Below are 19,651 nucleotides of genomic sequence, written 5' to 3'. Positions count from 1 at the left end.
ATATGATTCTATGATTAATTTTTAAGGATGCTGCCATGGTGGCGTGGGGGCCAGAATGTGAGGACTTTGCTATCCCCCTCCCGCCCGACACAGGTTTTTAATTGTCCCTTTAAGGCCCCATTCACAATTTGGAATGGGCGGGACTGTCCCTTTAAGGCCCCCAACCAAAATTTGGAATGTGCAGGACTGTCCCTTTAAGGCCACCCACCCAACCACAATTTGAAATGTGTGGGACTGTCTCTTTAAGGCCCCCCCCGACCACAATTTGGAATGTGCGGGACTGTCCCTTTAAGTCCCCCCCACCACAATTTGAAATGTGCGGGACTGTCCCTTTAAGGCCCCCAACAACAACTTGGAATGTGCGGGACTGTCCCTTTAAGGCCCCCCAACCACAATTTGGAATGGACGGGACTGTCCCTTTAAGGCCCCCCCAACCACAAATTGAAATGTGCGGGACTGTCCCTTTAAGGCCCCCATTCACAATTTAGAGGTGGCGCGATGGCGGTCGCGTCCCGTCTCCCGGGGCAACGCGGCCGGCTAAAATGGAAGAAGCGGGACGGGCGTTGATTGACGGGTGCTTCTGGCCACGCCGCCTGCCCCGCCCCCTGCGCCACATGGCCGCGCGGCCTGGTTGCCAGGGAAACGGCTCCAACGGTCCAAACGGCCACAGCCCGGCGACAACCAAACCTGCTGGCTGTGGCTGGGGGGGGCGGGGACAGAGGGCAGAGCCGGCCGCCTATTGGGCCTAGTGGGCGGGGCCCGCGGCGTCCGCCAGGCTGATTGGGCGATCCGGCTGTCAATCACGGGGTGGGAGAGGAGAGCGGGTTCGGTTGACTCGGCAAAAAAATCAACGGAGAGGCGCCGCTGTGAGGGAGCCCCGCACTGTCAGAGGGTCAGTGCTGAGGGAGCCCCGCACTGTCAGAGGGTCAGTGCTGAGGGAGCCCCGCACTGTCAGAGGGTCAGTGCTGAGGGAGCCCCGCACTGTCAGAGGGTCAGTGCTGAGGGAGTGCCGCACTGTCAGAGGGTCAGTACTGAGGGAGCCCCGCACTGTCAGAGGGTCAGTGCTGAGGGAGTGCCGCACTGTCAGAGGGTCAGTGCTGAGGGAGCCCCGCACTGTCAGAGGGTCAGTGCTGAGGGAGTGCCGCACTGTCAGAGGGTCAGTGCTGAGGGAGTGCTGCACTGTCAGAGGGTCAGTGCTGAGGGAGTGCCGCACTGTCAGAGGGTCAGTGCTGAGGGAGTGCCGCACTGTCAGAGGGTCAGTGCTGAGGGAGTGCTGCACTGTCAGAGGGTCAGTGCTGAGGGAGTGCCGCACTGTCAGAGGGTCAGTGCTGAGGGAGTGCCGCACTGTCAGAGGGTCAGTGCTGAGGGAGTGCCGCACTGTCAGAGGGTCAGTGCTGAGGGAGTGCCGCACTGTCAGAGGGTCAGTGCTGAGGGAGTGCCGCACTGTCAGAGGGTCAGCGCTGAGGGAGTGCCGCACTGTCAGAGGGTCAGTGCTGAGGGAGTGCCGCACTGTCAGAGGGTCAGTGCTGAGGGAGTGCCGCACTGTCAGTGGGTCAGTGCTGAGGGAGTGCCGCACTGTCAGAGGGTCAGTGCTGAGGGAGTGCCGCACTGTCAGTGGGTCAGTGCTGAGGGAGTGCCGCACTGTCAGAGGGTCAGTGCTGAGGGAGTGCCGCACTGTCAGAGGGTCAGTGCTGAGGGAGTGCCGCACTGTCAGAGGGTCAGCGCTGAGGGAGCGCCGCACTGTCAGAGGGTCAGCGCTGAGGGAGTGCCGCACTGTCAGAGGGTCAGCGCTGAGGGAGTGCCGCACTGTCAGAGGGTCAGTACTGAGGGAGTGCCGCACTGTCAGAGGGTCAGTGCTGAGGGAGTGCCGCACTGTCAGAGGGTCAGCGCTGAGGGAGCGCCGCACTGTCAGAGGGTCAGCGCTGAGGGAGCGCTGCATGACAGGACGAAGGATGGCACTAACTGATGAAAAAATACGGGAGAGTCTTCAAGGATGGATTGGGCAAAACAAAATGCCTGCAAGGAAAAGTCTTTGTGGATCCAGAGGCGTCCCCTGGATTATTTAGGGTGAAACACGTCGTGATATAAAGTAGACACGGCGTTAACGAGATTGGTGGAACTGGGCATCATCCAACCAGTTCATGTTCTTGGAATGGGCAACACCAGTCGTTCCCGTATTGAAACCCAACAAGTGGGTGAGCGCTGCTGCCCCACAGCGCCAGGGACCTGGGTTCAATTCCCGGCCTCGGGTCACTGTCTGTGTGGAGTCTGCACGTTCCCCCCGTGTCTGTGTGGGTTTCCTCCGGGTGCTCCGGTTTCCTCCCACACTCCAAAGATGTGCAGGTTAGGTGGATTGGCCGTGCTAAATTGCCCCTTCGTGTCCAAAGATGTGCAGGTTCGGGGGATTGGCCATGCTTAATTGCCCCTTAGTGTCCAAAGATGTGCAGGTTAGGTGGATTGGCCATGCTAAATTGCCCCTTGGTGTCCAAAGATGTGCAGGTTTGGGGGATTGGCCATGCTTAATTGCCCCTTAGTCTCAAAAGATGTGTGGGTTAGTTGGATTGGCCATGCTAAATTGCCTCTTAGTGTCCAAAGATGTGCAGGTTAGGTGGATTGGCCATGCTAAATTGCCCCTTGGTGTCCAAAGATGTGCAGGTTCGGGGGATTGGCCATTGCTTAATTCTCCATTAGCGTCAAAAGATGTGCGGGTTAGGTGGATTGCCCATGCTAAATTGCCTCTTAGTGTCAGGAAGGCTTGCTCGGGTAAATGAGTGGGGCTATGGGGTTGGGGCCTGGGTGGGATTGTGGTCAGTGCAGACTCGATGGGCCAAATGGCCTCCTTCTGCCCTGTAGGATTCTACGATTCTCTGAAGAACCTCCGCATTTATGAGGAAGACAGTTTAACAGCCGATTGGATAAGCATCCAATCCCGAAGATTGAAGACCTGTTTGCAAAGCTGGCTGGAGGTCAGTCCTACACAAAGGTGGACATGAGTCGCGCCGATCAGCAACTCGAAGCGGACGACGCTTCCTGAGGTTACGTCAGAGTAAACACAGGCAGAGGGTTGTTCCAGTTACACGTGCTGGCCTTTCGGCGTGCCGTCAGCGTGTGCGATTTTCCAGGGGACGACGGGGAGTCCACTGCCGCAAGGTCTGGTTGCACCCTGACAAAGTTTTCACAACACGATCGACAGAAGCCAAGCTTCTGGTAAACCTTGAGGAGGTGCTGACATAATTTCAAGAGGCTGGAGTTCACCTCAAGAAGGGTAAATGTACTATTCAAGCCAGTGAGGTCACCAACCTGGGGTATGGTGTAGGTGCCCAAGGATTAACCCCTTATGGAAGATAAGATCAAGGCCATAAAGGAGGCAGCAGCCCCCAGAAACACACCAGAGCTCAAGTCATTTTTGGGAATGGTAAATTATGATGGGCGCTTTTTTTGCCAAACTTGTCAATGTTATTGGCCCCTTCTGCAAACTCCGTAAAAGAAACACCAGCTTTGGTCTTCGAAGACTCCCCAGAAAGGAGCTTTCCGCAGAGTAAACCAATTGCTGCATTCTTCAAACTCGTTAATACATTTTTCCCCTGCTGAGCAAGTGGTGTTGACCTGCGATGCCTCTCCCTATGGCGTTGGTGCGCTCTTGGCCCATGGGATGGGCGACGGATCTGAAAGGCCACTAGGGTATGTCTCGAGAACCCTCTCAAAGGCAGAAAAAGGCTCCCAAAATGAGAAAGAAGGATTATCCATTGCTTTCGGTGTCAAGAAATCCACCAGTCACTCACACGGCAGCCACTTTACCATCGTTTCGAACCACAAGCTGTTCTTCGGTCTGTTTGAAGAAGACACAACCTTCATTCTGTCTGCATTCGAGGCGTTTCCCCTGGAGCGTAGTAGGCTTCGGGGTGATCTTATATAGAGGTTATAAAATAATGAGGGGCACAGATCAGCTCGATCGTCAATATCTTTTCTCTAAGGTAGGGGAGTCTAAAACTAGAGGGCATAGGTTTAAGGTGAGAGGGGAGAGATACAAAATGGTCCAGAGGAGCATTTATTTCACACAGAGGGTGGTGAGTGTCTGGAACGAGCTGCCAGAGGCAGTAGTAGAGGCGGGTACAATTTTGTCTTTTAAAAAGCATTCAGACAGTTACATGGGTAAGATGGGTATAGAGGGATATGGGCCAAACGCGGGCAATTGGGACTAGCTTAGTCGTTTAAAAAAAGGGGTGGCATGGAACAGGTTGGGCCGAAGGGCCTGTTTCCATGCTGTAAATCTCGATGACTCTATATTGACCTGGAACACTGATAGTGACTGCAGATGCACCGAGCCACCTCCCTTTACAACAAAGTGTTACAGCCGCTCCAGTAGCACAGGAAATTCTCATGGCGTTGAATTCTTTGGACACATTGGCAATCTTGGCAGGTACTGGATCAGCCGGGATCCACTTCTGCCCAAAGTGAGACACATGATACTTACAGGTTGGGCCAATGAGCTAGTTTCTGAAGGAATTAAATCATGTCTCACCCGCAAGGATGAATGGAGTTGCCGGGATGGCACCATACTCTGGGCAGCAAGAGTAGCCATCCCTGTACCAGGCAGAGAGCTGCTTCTATTGGAATTATGTGGAGATGCTGGCGTTGGACTGGGGTAAACACAGTAAGAAGTTTAACAACACCAGGTTAAAGTCCAACAGGTTTATTTGGTAGCAAAAGCCACAAGCTTTCGGAGCTCCAAGCCCCTTCTTCAGGTGAGTGGGAATTCTGTTCACAAACAGGGCATATAAAGACACAAACTCAATTTACATGAATAATGGCTGGAATGCGAATACTTACAGCTAATCAAGCCTTTAAGATACAAACAATGTGAGTGGAGAGAGCATCAAGACAGGCTAAAGAGATGTGTATTGTCTCCAGACAGGACAACCAGTGAGACTCTGGAGGTCCAGGCAGGCTGTGGGGATTACGATCGTGTGACATGAACCCAATATCCCGGTTGAGGCCGTCCTCATGTGTGCGGAACTTGGCTATCAGTTTCTGCTCAGCGACTCTGCGCCGTCGTGTGTCGTGAAGGCCGCCTTGGAGAACGCTTACCTGAAGATCAGAGGCCAAATGCCCGTGACCGCTGAAGTGCTCCCCAACAGGAAGAGAACAGTCTTGCCTGGTGATTGTCGAGCGGTGTTCATTCATCCGTTGTCGCAGCGTCTGCATGGTTTCCCCAATGTACTATGCCTCGGGACATCCTTTCCTGCAGCGTATCAGGGAGACAACGTTGGCCGAGTTGCAAGAGTATGTACCGTGTACCTGGTGGATGGTGTTCTCACGTGAGATGATGGCATCTGTGTCGATGAGCCGGCACGTCTTGCAGAGGTTGCTGTGGCAGGGTTGTGTGGTGTCGTGGTCACTGTTCTCCTGAAGGCTGGGTAGTTTGCTGCGGACAATGGTCTGTTTGAGGTTGTTTGAAGGCAAGAAGTGGGGGTGTGGGGATGGCCTTGGAGAGATGTTCGTCTTCATCAATGACATGTTGAAGGCTCCGGAGGAGATGGCGTATCTTCTCCGCTCTGGGGAAGTACTGGACGATGAAGGGTACTCTGTCCATCGTGTCCCGTGTTTGTCTTCTGAGGAGGTCGGTGCGGTTTTTCACTGTGACGCGTTGGAACTGTCGATCGATGAGTCGAGCGCCATATCCTGTTCTTATGAGGGATTCTTTCAGGGTCTGGAGGTGTCTGTTGCGATCCTCCTCATCCGAGCAGATCCTGTGTATACGGAAGGCTTGTCCGTAGGGGATGGCTTCTTTAACGTGTTTAGGGTGGAAGCTGGAGTTACTATTGGAATTGCACAGAGCTCATCCGGGTATCTCAAAGATCAAATCGCAAAGATGAAGATGCTCACCAGAAATTATGTGTCATGGCCTGGCATTCATGCCAACATCGTGAGCTCAGTCCAGCACTGTGAAGAGTGCCACCTGCAACGAGGGTTGCCTGTTGCAGCCCCACTACACCCTTGGGAGTGGTCTGGCCTGGCCCTCCGAGCCCCCCACACAGCCCGTTCGCTGGCCTCCTTCCTGCCCTGACCAATCCTAATGGCAGAGTGGCAGTGGGGCTGCCCCACCCCCACCGATTGCCCCACCCCCCCCCCCCCGGGCACTGCCCTGGGCATTGGCACTTTGCCCCTTGGGCATTGCGGGGGGGGGGCCACAGACTGGCACTGCCAAGATGTCAATGCCCAAGGGCAACACCCACCGCCCTGCCCCACCCCCTGGGGGTGCCCCGATTGCCTGCACTTACTCCAGCGGGGTCGGGCCACCTCATTAGCGGGGTGCCACTGGAGTGAAACTCTGGCGGGGTGGGAGAGGCGAGCGGGCCAGGAGAATTCAATCCCGGGCCCGCTAATAGCATTTAAATAATATTGTAAATATCATTTAAATACTAGCCCCGCCTCCGGCGTTGGTAGAGGCTAGCGGGGCGTGAACTCTCACACGAATCCCGTGCATCGCCCTTCCCCGCGCGATTCTCCCGGCCCGCTGCGCTAAAAAGCCGATTGTCATTGGCTGCCGAAAATGCGCAGGACACAGGCTTCTCCTTATGAGTGGGTTTCCTCCGGGTGCTCCGGTTTCCTCCCACAGTCCAAAGATGTGCGGGTTAGGTTGATTGGCCAGGTTAAAAATTGCCCCTTAGAGTCCTGGGATGCGTAGGGTAGAGGGATTAGCGGGTAAATATGTGGGGTGGGATTGTGGTCGGTGCAGACTCGATGGGCCGAATGGCCTCCTTCTGCACTGTAGGGTTTCTATGATTCTATGATGAGCGAATCAGCTGATTGAGCGCTGATGTCCCCATCAAACACTCCCAGGACTGGTACAGCACGGGGTTAGATACAGAGTAAAGCTCCCTCTACACTGTCCCCCATCAAACACTCCCAGGACAGGGACAGCACGGGGTTAGATACAGGGTAAAGCTCCCTCTACACTGTCCCCATCAAACAACTCCCAGGACAGGTACAGCACGGGGTTAGATACAGAGTAAAGCTCCCTCTACACTGTCTCCATCAAACAACTCCCAGGACAGGTACAACACGGGGTTAGATACAGAGTAAAGCCCCCTCTACACTGTCCCCATCAAACAACTCCCAGGACAGGTACAACACGGGGTTAGATACAGAGTAAAGCTCCCTCTACACTGTCCCCATCAAACACTCCCAGGACAGGTAAAGCACGGGGTTAGATACAGAGTAAAGCTCCCTCGACACTGTCTCCCATCAAACATTCCTAGGACAGGTACAGCACGGGGTTAGATACAGAATAAAGCTCCCTCTACATTGTCCACCATCAAACACTCCCAGGACAGGTACAGCACGGGGTTAGATACAGAGTAAAGCTCCCTTTACACTGTCCCCATCAAACATTCCTAGGACAGGTACAGCACGGGGTTAGATACAGAGTAGAACATAGAACATAGAACATTACAGCGCAGAACAGGCCCTTCGGCCCACGATGTTGCACCGACCAGTTAAAAAAAAAAACTGTGACCCTCCAACCTAAACCAATTTCTTTTCGTCCATGAACCTATCTACGGATCTCTTAAACGCCCCCAAACTAGGCGCATTTACTACTGATGCTGGCAGGGCATTCCAATCCCTCACCACCCTCTGGGTAAAGAACCTACCCCTGACATCGGTTCTATAACTACCCCCCCTCAATTTAAAGCCATGCCCCCTCGTGCTGGATTTCTCCATCAGAGGAAAAAGGCTATCACTATCCACCCTATCTAAACCTCTAATCATCTTATATGTTTCAATAAGATCCCCTCTTAGCCGCCGCCTTTCCAGCGAAAACAATCCCAAATCCCTCAGCCTCTCCTCATAGGATCTCCCCTCCATACCAGGCAACATCCTGGTAAACCTCCTCTGCACCCTCTCCAAAGCCTCCACATCCTTCCTGTAATGTGGGGACCAGAACTGCACACAGTACTCCAAGTGCGGCCGCACCAGAGTTGTGTACAGTTGCAACATAACGCTACGACTCCTAAATTCAATCCCCCTACCAATAAACGCCAAGACACCATATGCCTTCTTAACAACCTTATCTACTTGATTCCCAACTTTCAGGGATCTATGCACACATACACCTAGATCCCTCTGCTCCTCCACACTATTCAAAGTCCTCCCGTTAGCCCTATACTCAACACATCTGTTATTCCTACCAAAGTGAATTACCTCACACTTCTCCGCATTAAACTCCATCCGCCACCTCTCGGCCCAACTTTGCAACCTGTCTAAGTCTTCCTGCAAACTACGACACCCTTCCTCACTGTCTACCACACCACCGACTTTGGTGTCATCAGCAAATTTGCTAATCCACCCAACTATACCCTCATCCAGATCATTAATAAATATTACAAACAGCAGTGGCCCCAAAACAGATCCCTGAGGTACACCACTTGTAACCGCACTCCATGATGAATATTTACTATCAACCACCACCCTCTGTTTCCTATCCGCTAGCCAATTCCTGATCCAATTTCCTAGATCACCCCCAATCCCATACATCTGCATTTTCTGCAGAAGCCTACCATGGTGAACCTTATCAAACGCCTTACTAAAATCCATATATACCACGTCCACTGCCTTGCCCCCATCCACCTCCTTGGTCACTTTCTCAAAAAACTCAATAAGGTTAGTAAGGCACGACCTACCTGCCACAAAACCATGCTGACTATCACCTATCAATTCATTACTCTCCAAATAACTATAAATCCTATCCCTTATAATTTTTTCCAACATCTTGCCGACAACAGAAGTGAGACTCACCGGTCTATAATTCCCGGGGAAGTCTCTGTTCCCCTTCTTAAACAATGGGACAACATTCGCTAACCTCCAATCTTCTGGTACTATACCAGAGGCCAACGACGACCTGAAGATCAGAGCCAGAGGCTCTGCAATCACTTCTCTTGCCTCCCAGAGAATCCTTGGATAAATCCCATCCGGACCAGGGGATTTATCTATTTTCAGACCCTCCAGAATATCCTGCACATCCTCCTTATCAACTGTAATACTGTCTATTCTACTCCCTTGCAACCCAGTGTCCTCCTCAGCTATATTCATGTCCCCTTGCGTGAACACCGAAGAGAAATATTGGTTCAATGCTTCACCAATCTCCTCCGGTTCCACACATAACTTCCCTCTGCCATCTATAACTGGCCCTAAACTTGCCCTAACCAACCTTCTGTTCTTGACATACCTATAGAACGCCTTAGGATTCTCTTTAACCCTATCCGCCAAAGTCTTCTCATGTCCCCTTTTAGCCCTTCTAAGCTCGCTCTTCAACTCCCTCTTAGCCAATCTAAAGCTTTCTAGTGCACTACCCGAGTGCTCACGTCTCATCCGAACATAAGCCTCCTTTTTCTTTTTAACCAACAAAGAAACTTTTTTGGTGCACCACGGTTCCCTAGCCCTACCAATTCCTCCTTGCCTGACAGGGACATACCTATCACAGACTCGCAGTAGCTGCTCCTTGAAAAAACTCCACATGTCGGACGTTCCCAGTCCCTGTAATCTCCTAGTCCAACCTATGTTTCCTAATTCTCTCCTAATAGCCTCATAATTACCCTTCCCCCAGCTAAAACCACTGGCCCGAGGTTCATGCCTATCCCTTTCCATCACTAAGGTGAACGTAACCGAATTGTGGTCACTATCACCAAAATGCACACCAACTTCCAAGTCTAGCACCTGGTCTGGCTCATTTCCCAGCACCAGATCCAATATAGCCTCACCTCTAGTTGGCCTGTCTACATACTGAGTCAAAAAACCTTCCTGCACGCTTTGAACAAAAACTGACCCCTCTAACGAGCTAGAGCTATAACAATTCCAGTCAATATTAGTCAAGTTAAAATCCCCCATAACAATTGCCCTATTACTTTCACTCCTAAGCAGGATTGACTCCGCAATCCTTTCCTCAACCTCTCTAGAACTTTTAGGAGGTCTATAAAAGACTCCCAACAGGGTGACCTCTCCTCTCCTATTTCTAATCTCCGCCCATACTACCTCAACAGATAAGTCCTCATCAAACCTCCTCTCTGACACTGTGATACAATCTCTGACCAATAATGCTACCCCTCCCCCTCTTCTACCTCCTTCCCTACTTCGACTAAAACAGAGTAAAGCTCCCTCTACATTGTCCACCATCAAACACTCCCAGGACAGGTATAGCACGGGGTTCAATACAGAGTAAAGCTCCCTCTACATTGTCACCCATCAAACACTCCCAGGACAGATACAGCACGGGGTTAGATATAGAGTAAAGCTCCCTCTACACTGTCCCCATCAAACACTCCCAGGACAGGTACAGCACGGGGTTAGATACAGAGTAAAGCTCCCTCTACACTGTCGCCCATCAAACACTCCCAGGACAGGTACAGCACGGGGTTAGATACAGAGTAAAGCTCCCTCTACACTGTCGCCCATCAAACACTCCCAGGACAGGTATAGCACGGGGTTAGATACAGAGTAAAGCTCCCTCTACACTGTCCCCATCAAACACTCCCAGGACAGGTACAGCACGGGGTTAGATACAGAGTAAAGCTCCCTCTACACTGTCCCCATCAAACACTCCCAGGACAGGTACAGCACGGGGTTAGATACAGAGTGAAGCTCCCTCTACACTGTCCCCATCAAACACTCCCAGGACAGGTACAGCACGGGGTTAGATACAGAGTAAAGCTCCCTCTACACTGTCCCCATCAAACACTCCCGGGACAGGTACAGCACGGGGTTAGATACAGAGTAAAGCTCCCTCTACACTGTCCCCATCAAACACTCCCAGGACAGGTACAGCACGGGGTTAGATACAGAGTAAAGCTCCCTCTACACTGTCCCCATCAAACACTCCCAGGACAGGTACAGCACGGGGTTAGATACAGAGTAAAGCTCCCTCTACACTGTCCCCCATCAAACACTCCCAGGACAGGTACAGCACGGCGTTAGATACAGAGTGAAGCTCCCTCAACACTGTCCCCATCAAACACTCCCAGGACAGGTACAGTACGGGGTTAGATACAGAGTAAAGCTCCCTCTACACTGTACCCCCATCAAACACTCCCAGGACAGGTACAGCACGGGGTTAGATACAGAGTGAAGCTCCCTCGACACTGTCCAGACTCACCATGCAAATACTCTCCTCTTGTAGGAACGGCTAAGCTTCAAAAATGGAAAGCCGGAGGAGTTACTCACGGCAAGTCAGCCTCCGATCGTCCTCCGTTTCTTTTGGACAGTCAGATCCTGGTACCCTGGATTCCTTCCATTCATCTAAGCAAAAAGAAGGTGAGATACTCGGTGATAGACTATGGCACTTGCGAGCAGAGACCAATTGAGGCACTACAGTGTGCTTTGTCACCAATCAGTGCCCGGCTTCATTTCCTCTTCTGCATATTTAAAGCACGACAGAAGGTGGCTTTATGTTTTGGACAGGGGAGGGGAAATAAACTGAGACCCCAATTTCCCTTCCCTTGAGTGTCCATTGTCAGTGTGGTCTCGGAGAGGGAGGGGGGTGTGGTTCTTAGCTCCCCAAAAATGCTTATGTTGAATTTAGCAGCAGGATTTTATGAGTTTGAATAAGAAGCATTATTTTTTGCATATTCACTCCAAAAGTCTGAGCGCAGGATCAGTCACTCCACAGTTAAAGATAGTGGTACACTTTTACAAATTGTTCAAGCCCCCAGGGAAAACCCGCTTGAGGATTCGGTGAAGAAGCAAGTCTACTTCACTCTTGAGTGGGACGCTTGCCTTTATCACTCGAGGCATAGATTACAAAAACAGGGAGGCCATGTTGGAGTTGTATAGGAGTTAGGTGAGGCCACAGCTCGAGTATCGTGCGCAGTTCTGTTTGTCACATTATAGCAAGGATATGATTGCGCTGGAGAGGGTGCAGAAGGCGGCACAGTGGTTCGCACTGCTGCGTCACTGCGCCATGGACCCGAGTTCAATTCCGACCTCGGGTGAGTGTCCTTGTGAAGTTTGCACGTTCTCCCCGTGTCTGCGTGGGTTTCCTCCGGGTGCTCCGGTTTCCTCCCACAGTCCAAAGATGTGCAGGTTAGGTGGATTGGCCATGCTGAATTGTCCCTTAGTGTCAGGGAGACTGATAGGGTGAATGCGTGGGGTTACAGGGATAGGGCCTGGGTGGGATTAGTGTCGGTGCAGTCTCGATGACCTCCTTATGCACTGTAGGGATTGTATGATGATTCTAGTGGAGATTCACCAGGATGCTGCCTGGGATGGAACATTTAAGTTATGAAGAGAGGTTGGATAGGCTTGGGTTGCTTTCCCTGGAGCAGAGAAGACTGAGGGGCGACCTGATCGAGGTGTTCAAAATTATGAGGGACATGGACAGGGTGGATAGGGAGCAGCTGTTCCCCTTAGTTGAAGAGACAGTCACGAGGGGACACAAGTTAAAAGTGAAGAGTGGGAGGTTTAGGGGGGGATGTGAGGAAAATCTTTTTTACCCAGAGGGTGGTGAGGGTCTGGAATGCGCTGCCCGGGAGGGTGGTGGAGGCGGGATGCCTCACATCCTTTAAAAAATACCTGGCTGAGTACTTGGCGCGTCACAACATTCAGGGCTATGGGCCAAGTGCAGGTAAATGGGATTAGGAGTTTTTTAACCTGTTGGTGCTGACTCAATGGGCCGAAGGGCCTCTTCTGTTCTGTATGATTCAGTGATTCTGTGAACTGTAGTCTAAATGAGTTCAGATAGCTGGAGTCACCTCTCAGTGTTCTTGGAGGGTTCCCTCGAAGAGATGAGAGGTGGTGAAGATCGGCCCTGGTGGTTCTCATTATTCGGAGGTCTAGCTTCTTGACAGATCTACTTTGATTCAGGAATCAGGCTTGGTGTGTTTTAAAGACTTTACCTGTGTGTTTAGAAGGCAAAGATGCTGCTGCCTTTTCTGTAGCTGTTGTGTGACGTTTTTCTGCAGCTGCCCAGGTCTCTCTCTGTGTCTTTAGAGAAAAATTCTTGTCTCAAGCCAGCTTTGGTCTCAACCGACGAAGGTTCGGATCCAGAGTGCTCTGGATGTCCAAAGCCATCACAGTACAATAGGAGATAGCTGGTGCTCTTTCACTCTGAACTTGTGAATAACTGGCCTAATCAGCTCTCCTTTGCTTTATTCTTCGAAACACCTGGTGGGAGTTGGTTCATTTCCCGTCTTGGCGTACCATCCTCGGGAGGAAGGTGCCGGGACTCTCATTCAAGGGGTGCAGGGGGGAGGATGCCTCGGTGCTAACAGGAGCCAGGCTCACCGTGCCCGGAAAGGGTTCAAAGGCAGCACCGGGGATACCTGGTGCTCAAGCAGGCTGTGTGCCTCGCTGCTTTGGGACTTTGTTCCAGTTATAAAAAGGACAGTAAGGCCATCTAGCCATCACCTCTTACATCTTTTCACCACCTCACACACCAACTGTGCCCCATCCATGCCACCTCAGCCCAACTCCATGGCACCTCCTACACTCCATGCCAAGCGATGGCACTTGCGTGTCCATTCAGCCACTCTGTATAGAATCGATGAACCCTATAGCAATGAAAGGATGTATTAAAAAAAGCTTTGAATAAACAGTCATTTGTTGATAAAAATTGCTTTTATTACACCCCAATAATAGTGTCAATCATCCAGACCCTTTAAAGTATCGATGGCAGAAACTGCAATCACTTGAATCCTCTTTATCGTATGTAAATAAAAAATGTGAATTTCAGAGAGCCGGCGGTATTAACCAAGCCGGGATTTTCCTGGGTTTCGAGTGTTTCAGCCATTCCTCATTATGTATTGTTGGTTGTGAGCCAGATCTCCGGTGGAGGACGAAAACAGCTACATAGAGGGGTGCGGCTTGACCTGGAAGATACGAGGGGCCCTGGGGAGGGTTGTTGGGTGGTTTTTGCCCACCATGGAGGTGGAGGCATGGGAAAGACTTTATGAACTTAACTTTCAAATGTTCACAGTCCAAAGCTCAGAGTCCAGAGATGTGCAGGTTAGGGGGATTGGCCATGCTAAATTGCTCCTTCGTGTCCCAAGATGTGCAGGTTAGGGGGATTGGCCAGAGTAAATGTGTGGGGTCACTGGGATTGGGTGGGGGAGAGGTCCTGGGTAAGATACTCTGTCAGACAGTTGGTGCAGACTTGGTGGGCCGAATGGCCTCCTTCTGCACTGTGTGGTTTCTATGATGGGTTCCCTCACCCAGGCTATGATTCATGACATGAAAACAGAAAATGCTGGAAAATCTCAGCAGGTCTGGCAGCACAGAACATAGATAGAGTCTCGAGGTCCATGGATTCTGTTTTTGATTTGATGTGATTTGATTTATTATTGTCACATGTACTGGGACTGTGGTAAACCACTGTTAGCTTATTGCCTGTGTGTGTGACATGCCTGGACACGTCCCTGCCGGCCCTGCCCGGGACTCCTCCCCTCTCCCCGGTCCAGGTATAAAGGCGACTGCTCCCCACCCCCCCCGCCTCAGTCCGGACCAGTTCATCGGCATGGGTGTGCTCCAAGTCTTTTGCGAATAAAACCCTATTTGTTCTTGCATACAAACTAGTCTTTGCTCGATTGATGGTGCATCAGGGACACAGTGAAAAGTATTGTTTCTTGCGCGCTATACAGATAAAGCACACCGTTCATAGAGAAGGAAAGGAGAGAGTGCAGAATGTAGTGTTACAGACATAGCTAGGGTGTAGAGAAAGATCAACTTAATGCGAGGTAGGTCCATTCAAAAGTCTGACGGCAGTAGGGAAGAAGCTGTTCTTGAGTCGGTTGGTACGTGATCTCAGACTTTTGTATCTTTTTCCCGATGGAAGAAGGTGGAAGAGAGAATGTCCGGGGTGCGTGGGGTCCTTAATTATGCTGGCTGCTTTTCCCCGAGGCAGCGGGAAGTGTAGACAGAGTCAATGGATAGGAGGCTGGTTTGCGTGATGGATTTGGCTACATTCACGACCCTTTGTAGTTCCTTGCGGTCTTGGGCAGAGCAGGAGCCCATACCAAGCTGTGATACAACCAGAAAGAATGCTTTCTATGGGGCACCTGTAAAAGTTGGTGAGAGTCGTAGCGGACATGCCAAATTTCCTTAGTCTTCTGAGAAAGTAGAGGCGTTGGTGGGGCTTTCTTAACTATAGTGTCGGCATGGGGGGGACCAGGACAGGTTGTTGGTGATCTGGACACCTAAAAGCAACAGGTGTGAATGTGTTGAAGTTACAACGTTCACCTGACCCTTTGGCAGCCATCTTAACCACCAGTGGAGTGTCCGTAGACAATCCCACAGGGACACCACCCAGATCTGAAGTTATGAATAGGGCGTGCCTTCACTGGGCCAGCCATGTGACACTTTTTGAAGAGTAAAGCATCTCACAAGAGCATTACTGAACAGAATCTGACACAAAGCCACATGGGGGGATATTAGTTCGGACAGTTGAGGTGGGTTTGAAGGAGCACCTTAATATATTGTAAAGAGAGGCGGAGTGATTGAGGGATAGAATTCCAGAGCTTGGGTCGCAGGCAGCTGAAGGCACGGCTTGACAATCGTGCAGTGATGGGAATCAGGGGTCGCTCAATAGAACTCTGAGTGGCAGTGTTATTGTGGTGTGTTATTCTGCACAGTGAGCTAGTGACTCTTGCTCTGATGTACACCCAGTCTCACACTTTGCTTTGTTTCCCCTGTTTCTACCCCTAAATCGAAACAAAAGAAGAAACCAAGACAGTTCTGAAGTGGCATTCGATTGACCACAGCATGGTGAGTATATTAACGAGGGGTGGGGAGCAGCTCTGGTTTTTGTCCGTCCTTACTGGAGTGGCCTTTCTTTTCCCCAAAGTGTCACTTTTCCTGGCACTGGCAGTGTCTTGAGGAGCATCCTGCTCTTCATCCACTCCCGGCTGGTGGAAGGGGGTCTGCATTCCCCAGCGATCAGTACGGTTTGCACTGGAGCGGCCACTGAGGCAGGCTTGAAGTTGTGTCCTTTCCCTGTTTCAAATCTAGCCACTCAATGGGAGGGGGGGTAGGAGAGAGAGGAGGGTATGAGGGAGAGGGGCACAGAGGAGAGGGTTGGGGTGATGATGGGTCATAAGGAAGAGGCCAAGGGGTGAGGAAGAGAGTTGAGAAGAGGGCAGCACGGTGGTTAGCATTGCTGCCTTACAGCGTCAGTAACCCGGGTTCAATTCCGGCCTCCGAGTCTGCACATTCTCCCCGTGTCTGCATGGGTTTCCTCCGGGAGCTCCAGTTTCTCCCACACTCCTAAGATGTGCAGGTTAGGTGAAGTGGCCCATGTTAAACTGCCCCTTAGTGTCCAAAGATGTGTAAGTTAGGTGGATTGGCCATGCTAAATTGCCCCTTAGTGTCCAAAGATGTGTAGGTTAGGTGGATTGGCCGTGCTAAATTGCCCCTTAGTGTCCAATGATGTGCAGGTTAGGTGGATTGGCCATGCTAAATTGCCCCTTAGTGTCCAATGATGTGCAGGTTAGGGGGATTAGCCATGGCAAATGAGTGGGATTACGGGGATAGGGCGGAGTTGGGCCTGGATAAGATTCCTGGGAGTGGGGGAGTGAGACCCTCGTCCCGGGTCTGCTGCTCAGCACCGGTGTTGAAATCCCTGCTGTTTCTGTTTCAGAATTACCTCTTCAAGACCCGGGTGGTTTTGGAGAACCTCCAGCCTGAGATGTGGTTAGAGGAACATGAGGACACTCTGGATGAGTTTATCCATGAGGAGACGCAGAGAGTTCTGACTGTGCACATGGACCAGTACCTTGGTCTACAGGTTTTGCTTGGTACACCGTCACAGGTACAAAGAACAGTACAGCACAGGAACAGGCCCTTCGGCCCTCCAAGCCTGCACCGATCACGTTGTCCTATCGAGACCAGCCGCCTGTATCTCTCTATTCCCCGTCTGTTCATGTGTCCATCCAGATAAGTCTTAAATGTGGTTAACATAACCGCCTCAACCACCTCACTTGGCAGTGCATTCCAGGCCCCCACCACCCTCTGTGTGAAACACTCCCCCCCGCACATCTCCACTGAACCTTTCCCCCCCTTATCTTGAACTTGTGCCCCCTGTAATTGTCATTTCTGCCCCTGGGGAAAAGCTTCCAACTCTTCACCCTATCCACACCCCTCATAATTTTATAAACTTCTATTGAGTCGCCCCTCAGCCTCCGCCTTTCCAGGGAGAACAATCCCAGTTTATTCAATCTCTCCTCATAGCCAATACCCTCCATACCAGGCAACATCCTGGTAAACCTTGTCTGCACTCCCTCCAAAACCTCCACGTTCATCTGGTAGTGTGGCGACCAGAATTGGACACAGTATTCCAAATGTGGCCTAACCAACGTTTTGTACAACTGGAACATAATTTGTCAACTTTTATACTCGATGCCCCGGCCGATGAAGGCAAGCCTGCCACATGTTTTCTTCACCACCTTTTCCACCTGTGCTGCCACTTTTAAGGATGTGTGGACCTGTGCTCCCAGATCTCTGTGTGTGTCTATACTCCTGATGGTTCTGCCATTTATTTTATAGCTCCCACCTGAATTGGATCGACCAAAATGCATCACGTCGCATTTGTCCAGATTAAATTCCATCTGCCATTTCTCTGCCCAATTTTCCAGCCTATCTCTATCCTGCTGTATTCTCTGACAATCTTCATCACTATCTGCAAACTTGCTAATCAGACCAGCTACGTTTTCTTCCAAGTATAACAAACAGCAAAGGTCCCAGCACTGATCCCTGTGGAACACCATTAGTTACAGACCTCCATTCAGAAAAACACCCTTCCAGCACTACCCTCTGTCTTCTATCGCCAAGATGTGGAGATGTTGATGTTGGACTGGGGTGGGCACAGTAAGAAGTCTCACAACACCAGGTTAAAGTCCAACAGGTTTATTTGGTAGCACAAGCCACAAGCTTTCAGAGCGCTGCTCCTTCATCAGGTGAGTGGGAATTCTGTTCACAAACAGGGCATGTAAAGACACAAACTCAATTTACAAAATAATGGTTGGAATGCGTGTTTTTACAGGTAATCAAGTCTTAAAGGTACAGACAATGTGAGTGGAGAGAGGGTTAAGCACAGGTTAAAGAGATGTGAATTGTCTCCAGCCAGGACTGTTAGTGAGATTTTGCAAGCCTCGGCAAGTCGTGGGGGTGACAGAGAGAGTGACATGAACCCAAGATCCCGGTTGAGGCCGTCCTCATGTGTGCGGAACTTGGCTATCAGTTTCTGCTTAGCGATTCTGCATTGTCGTGTGTCGTGAAGGCCGCCTTGGAGAACGCTTACCTGAAGATCAGAGGTTGAATGCTCGTGACTGCTGAAGTGCTCCCCCACAGGAAGAGAACACTCCCGCCTGGTGATTGTCGAGCGGTGTTCATTCATCCGTTGTCGTAGCGTCTGCATGGTCTCCCCAATGTACCATGCCTCACAAGGCCAACATACCCGGCCGTCCCATCGTGTCGGGCAATGGGACCCTGTGCGAGAACCTCTCCGGCTACGTTGAGGGCATCCTGAAACCCATTGTACAAAGAACCCCCAGCTTTTGTCGTGATACTACGGAAACTCAACGCACATGGAGCAGTTGAACCCGGAGCACTCCTCGTCACAATGGATGTCTCGGCACTCTGTACCGGCATCCCCCATGACGATGGCATTGCTGCAACTGCCTCAGTACTCAATGCCGACAACTGCCAATCTCCAGATGCAATTTTACAACTCATTCACTTCATCCTGAACCACAACGTCTTCACCTTCAACAACCAGTTCTTCATCCAGACACACGGAACAGCCATGGGGACCAAATTCGCACCTCAATATGCCAACATCTTCATGCACAGGTTCGAACAAGACTTCTTCACCGCACAGGACCTTCAACCGATGCTATACACGAGATACATCGATGACATTTTCTTCCTTTGGACTCATGGTGAACAATCACTGAAACAACTATATGATGACATCAACAAGTTCCAACCCACCATCAGACTCACTATGGACTACTCTCCGGAATCGGTTGCATTCTTGGACACACGCTTCTCCATCAAGGACGGCCACCTCAGCACCTCACTGTACCGCAAGCCCACGGATAACCTCATGATGCTCCACTTCTCCAGCTTCCACCCGAAACACGTTAAAGAAGCCATCCCCTACGGACAAGCCCTCCGAATACACAGGATCTGCTCGGATGAGGAGGACCGCAACAGACACCTCCAGACGGTGAAAGATGCCCTCATAAGAACAGGATATGGCGCTCGACTCATCGATCGACAGTTCCAACGCGTCACAGCGAAAAACCACACCGATCTCCTCAGAAAACAAACACGGGACACGGCGGACAGAGTACCCTTCGTCGCCCAGTACTTCCCCAGAGCGGAGAAGCTATGACATCTTCTCCAGAGCCTTCAACATGTCATCGATGAAGACGAACATCTCGCCAAGGCCATCCCCACACCCCCACTTCTTGCCTTCAAACAACCGCACAACCTCAAACAGACCATTGTCCGCAGCAAACTACCCAGCCTTCAGGAGAACAGTGACCACAACACCACACAACCCTGCCACAGCAACCTCTGCAAGATGTGCCGGATCATCGATACGGATGCCATCATCTCATGTGAGAACACCATCCACCAGGTACACGGTACCTACTCTTGCAAC

The 19,651-nt window shown here is 51.2% G+C and overlaps 1 protein-coding gene across 1 annotated transcript in view; it reads left to right on the top strand.

The window, feature by feature from the left end:
* Positions 1-3,337: 3,337 nt before the first annotated feature.
* The window catches only part of LOC144487650 (dynein axonemal heavy chain 2-like), a gene marked incomplete at its 3' end in the record, with an annotated part of 37,907 nt that continues 21,593 nt past the window's right edge, over positions 3,338-19,651 (top strand). Inside the window, exons 1-4 of the mRNA XM_078205729.1 lie at positions 3,338-3,415; positions 3,593-3,890; positions 11,174-11,433; positions 16,622-16,792. Coding sequence (XP_078061855.1) covers positions 3,338-3,415; positions 3,593-3,890; positions 11,174-11,433; positions 16,622-16,792 — 807 coding nt within the window. The remainder of the gene's footprint in view (positions 3,416-3,592; positions 3,891-11,173; positions 11,434-16,621; positions 16,793-19,651) is intronic.

This window comes from Mustelus asterias, unplaced genomic scaffold, assembly GCF_964213995.1.
Source record: "Mustelus asterias unplaced genomic scaffold, sMusAst1.hap1.1 HAP1_SCAFFOLD_950, whole genome shotgun sequence".
NCBI lineage: Eukaryota > Metazoa > Chordata > Chondrichthyes > Carcharhiniformes > Triakidae > Mustelus > Mustelus asterias.
Note: the sequence above shows the minus strand (reverse complement) of the source record. Positions and strands in the feature narration are given on the sequence as shown.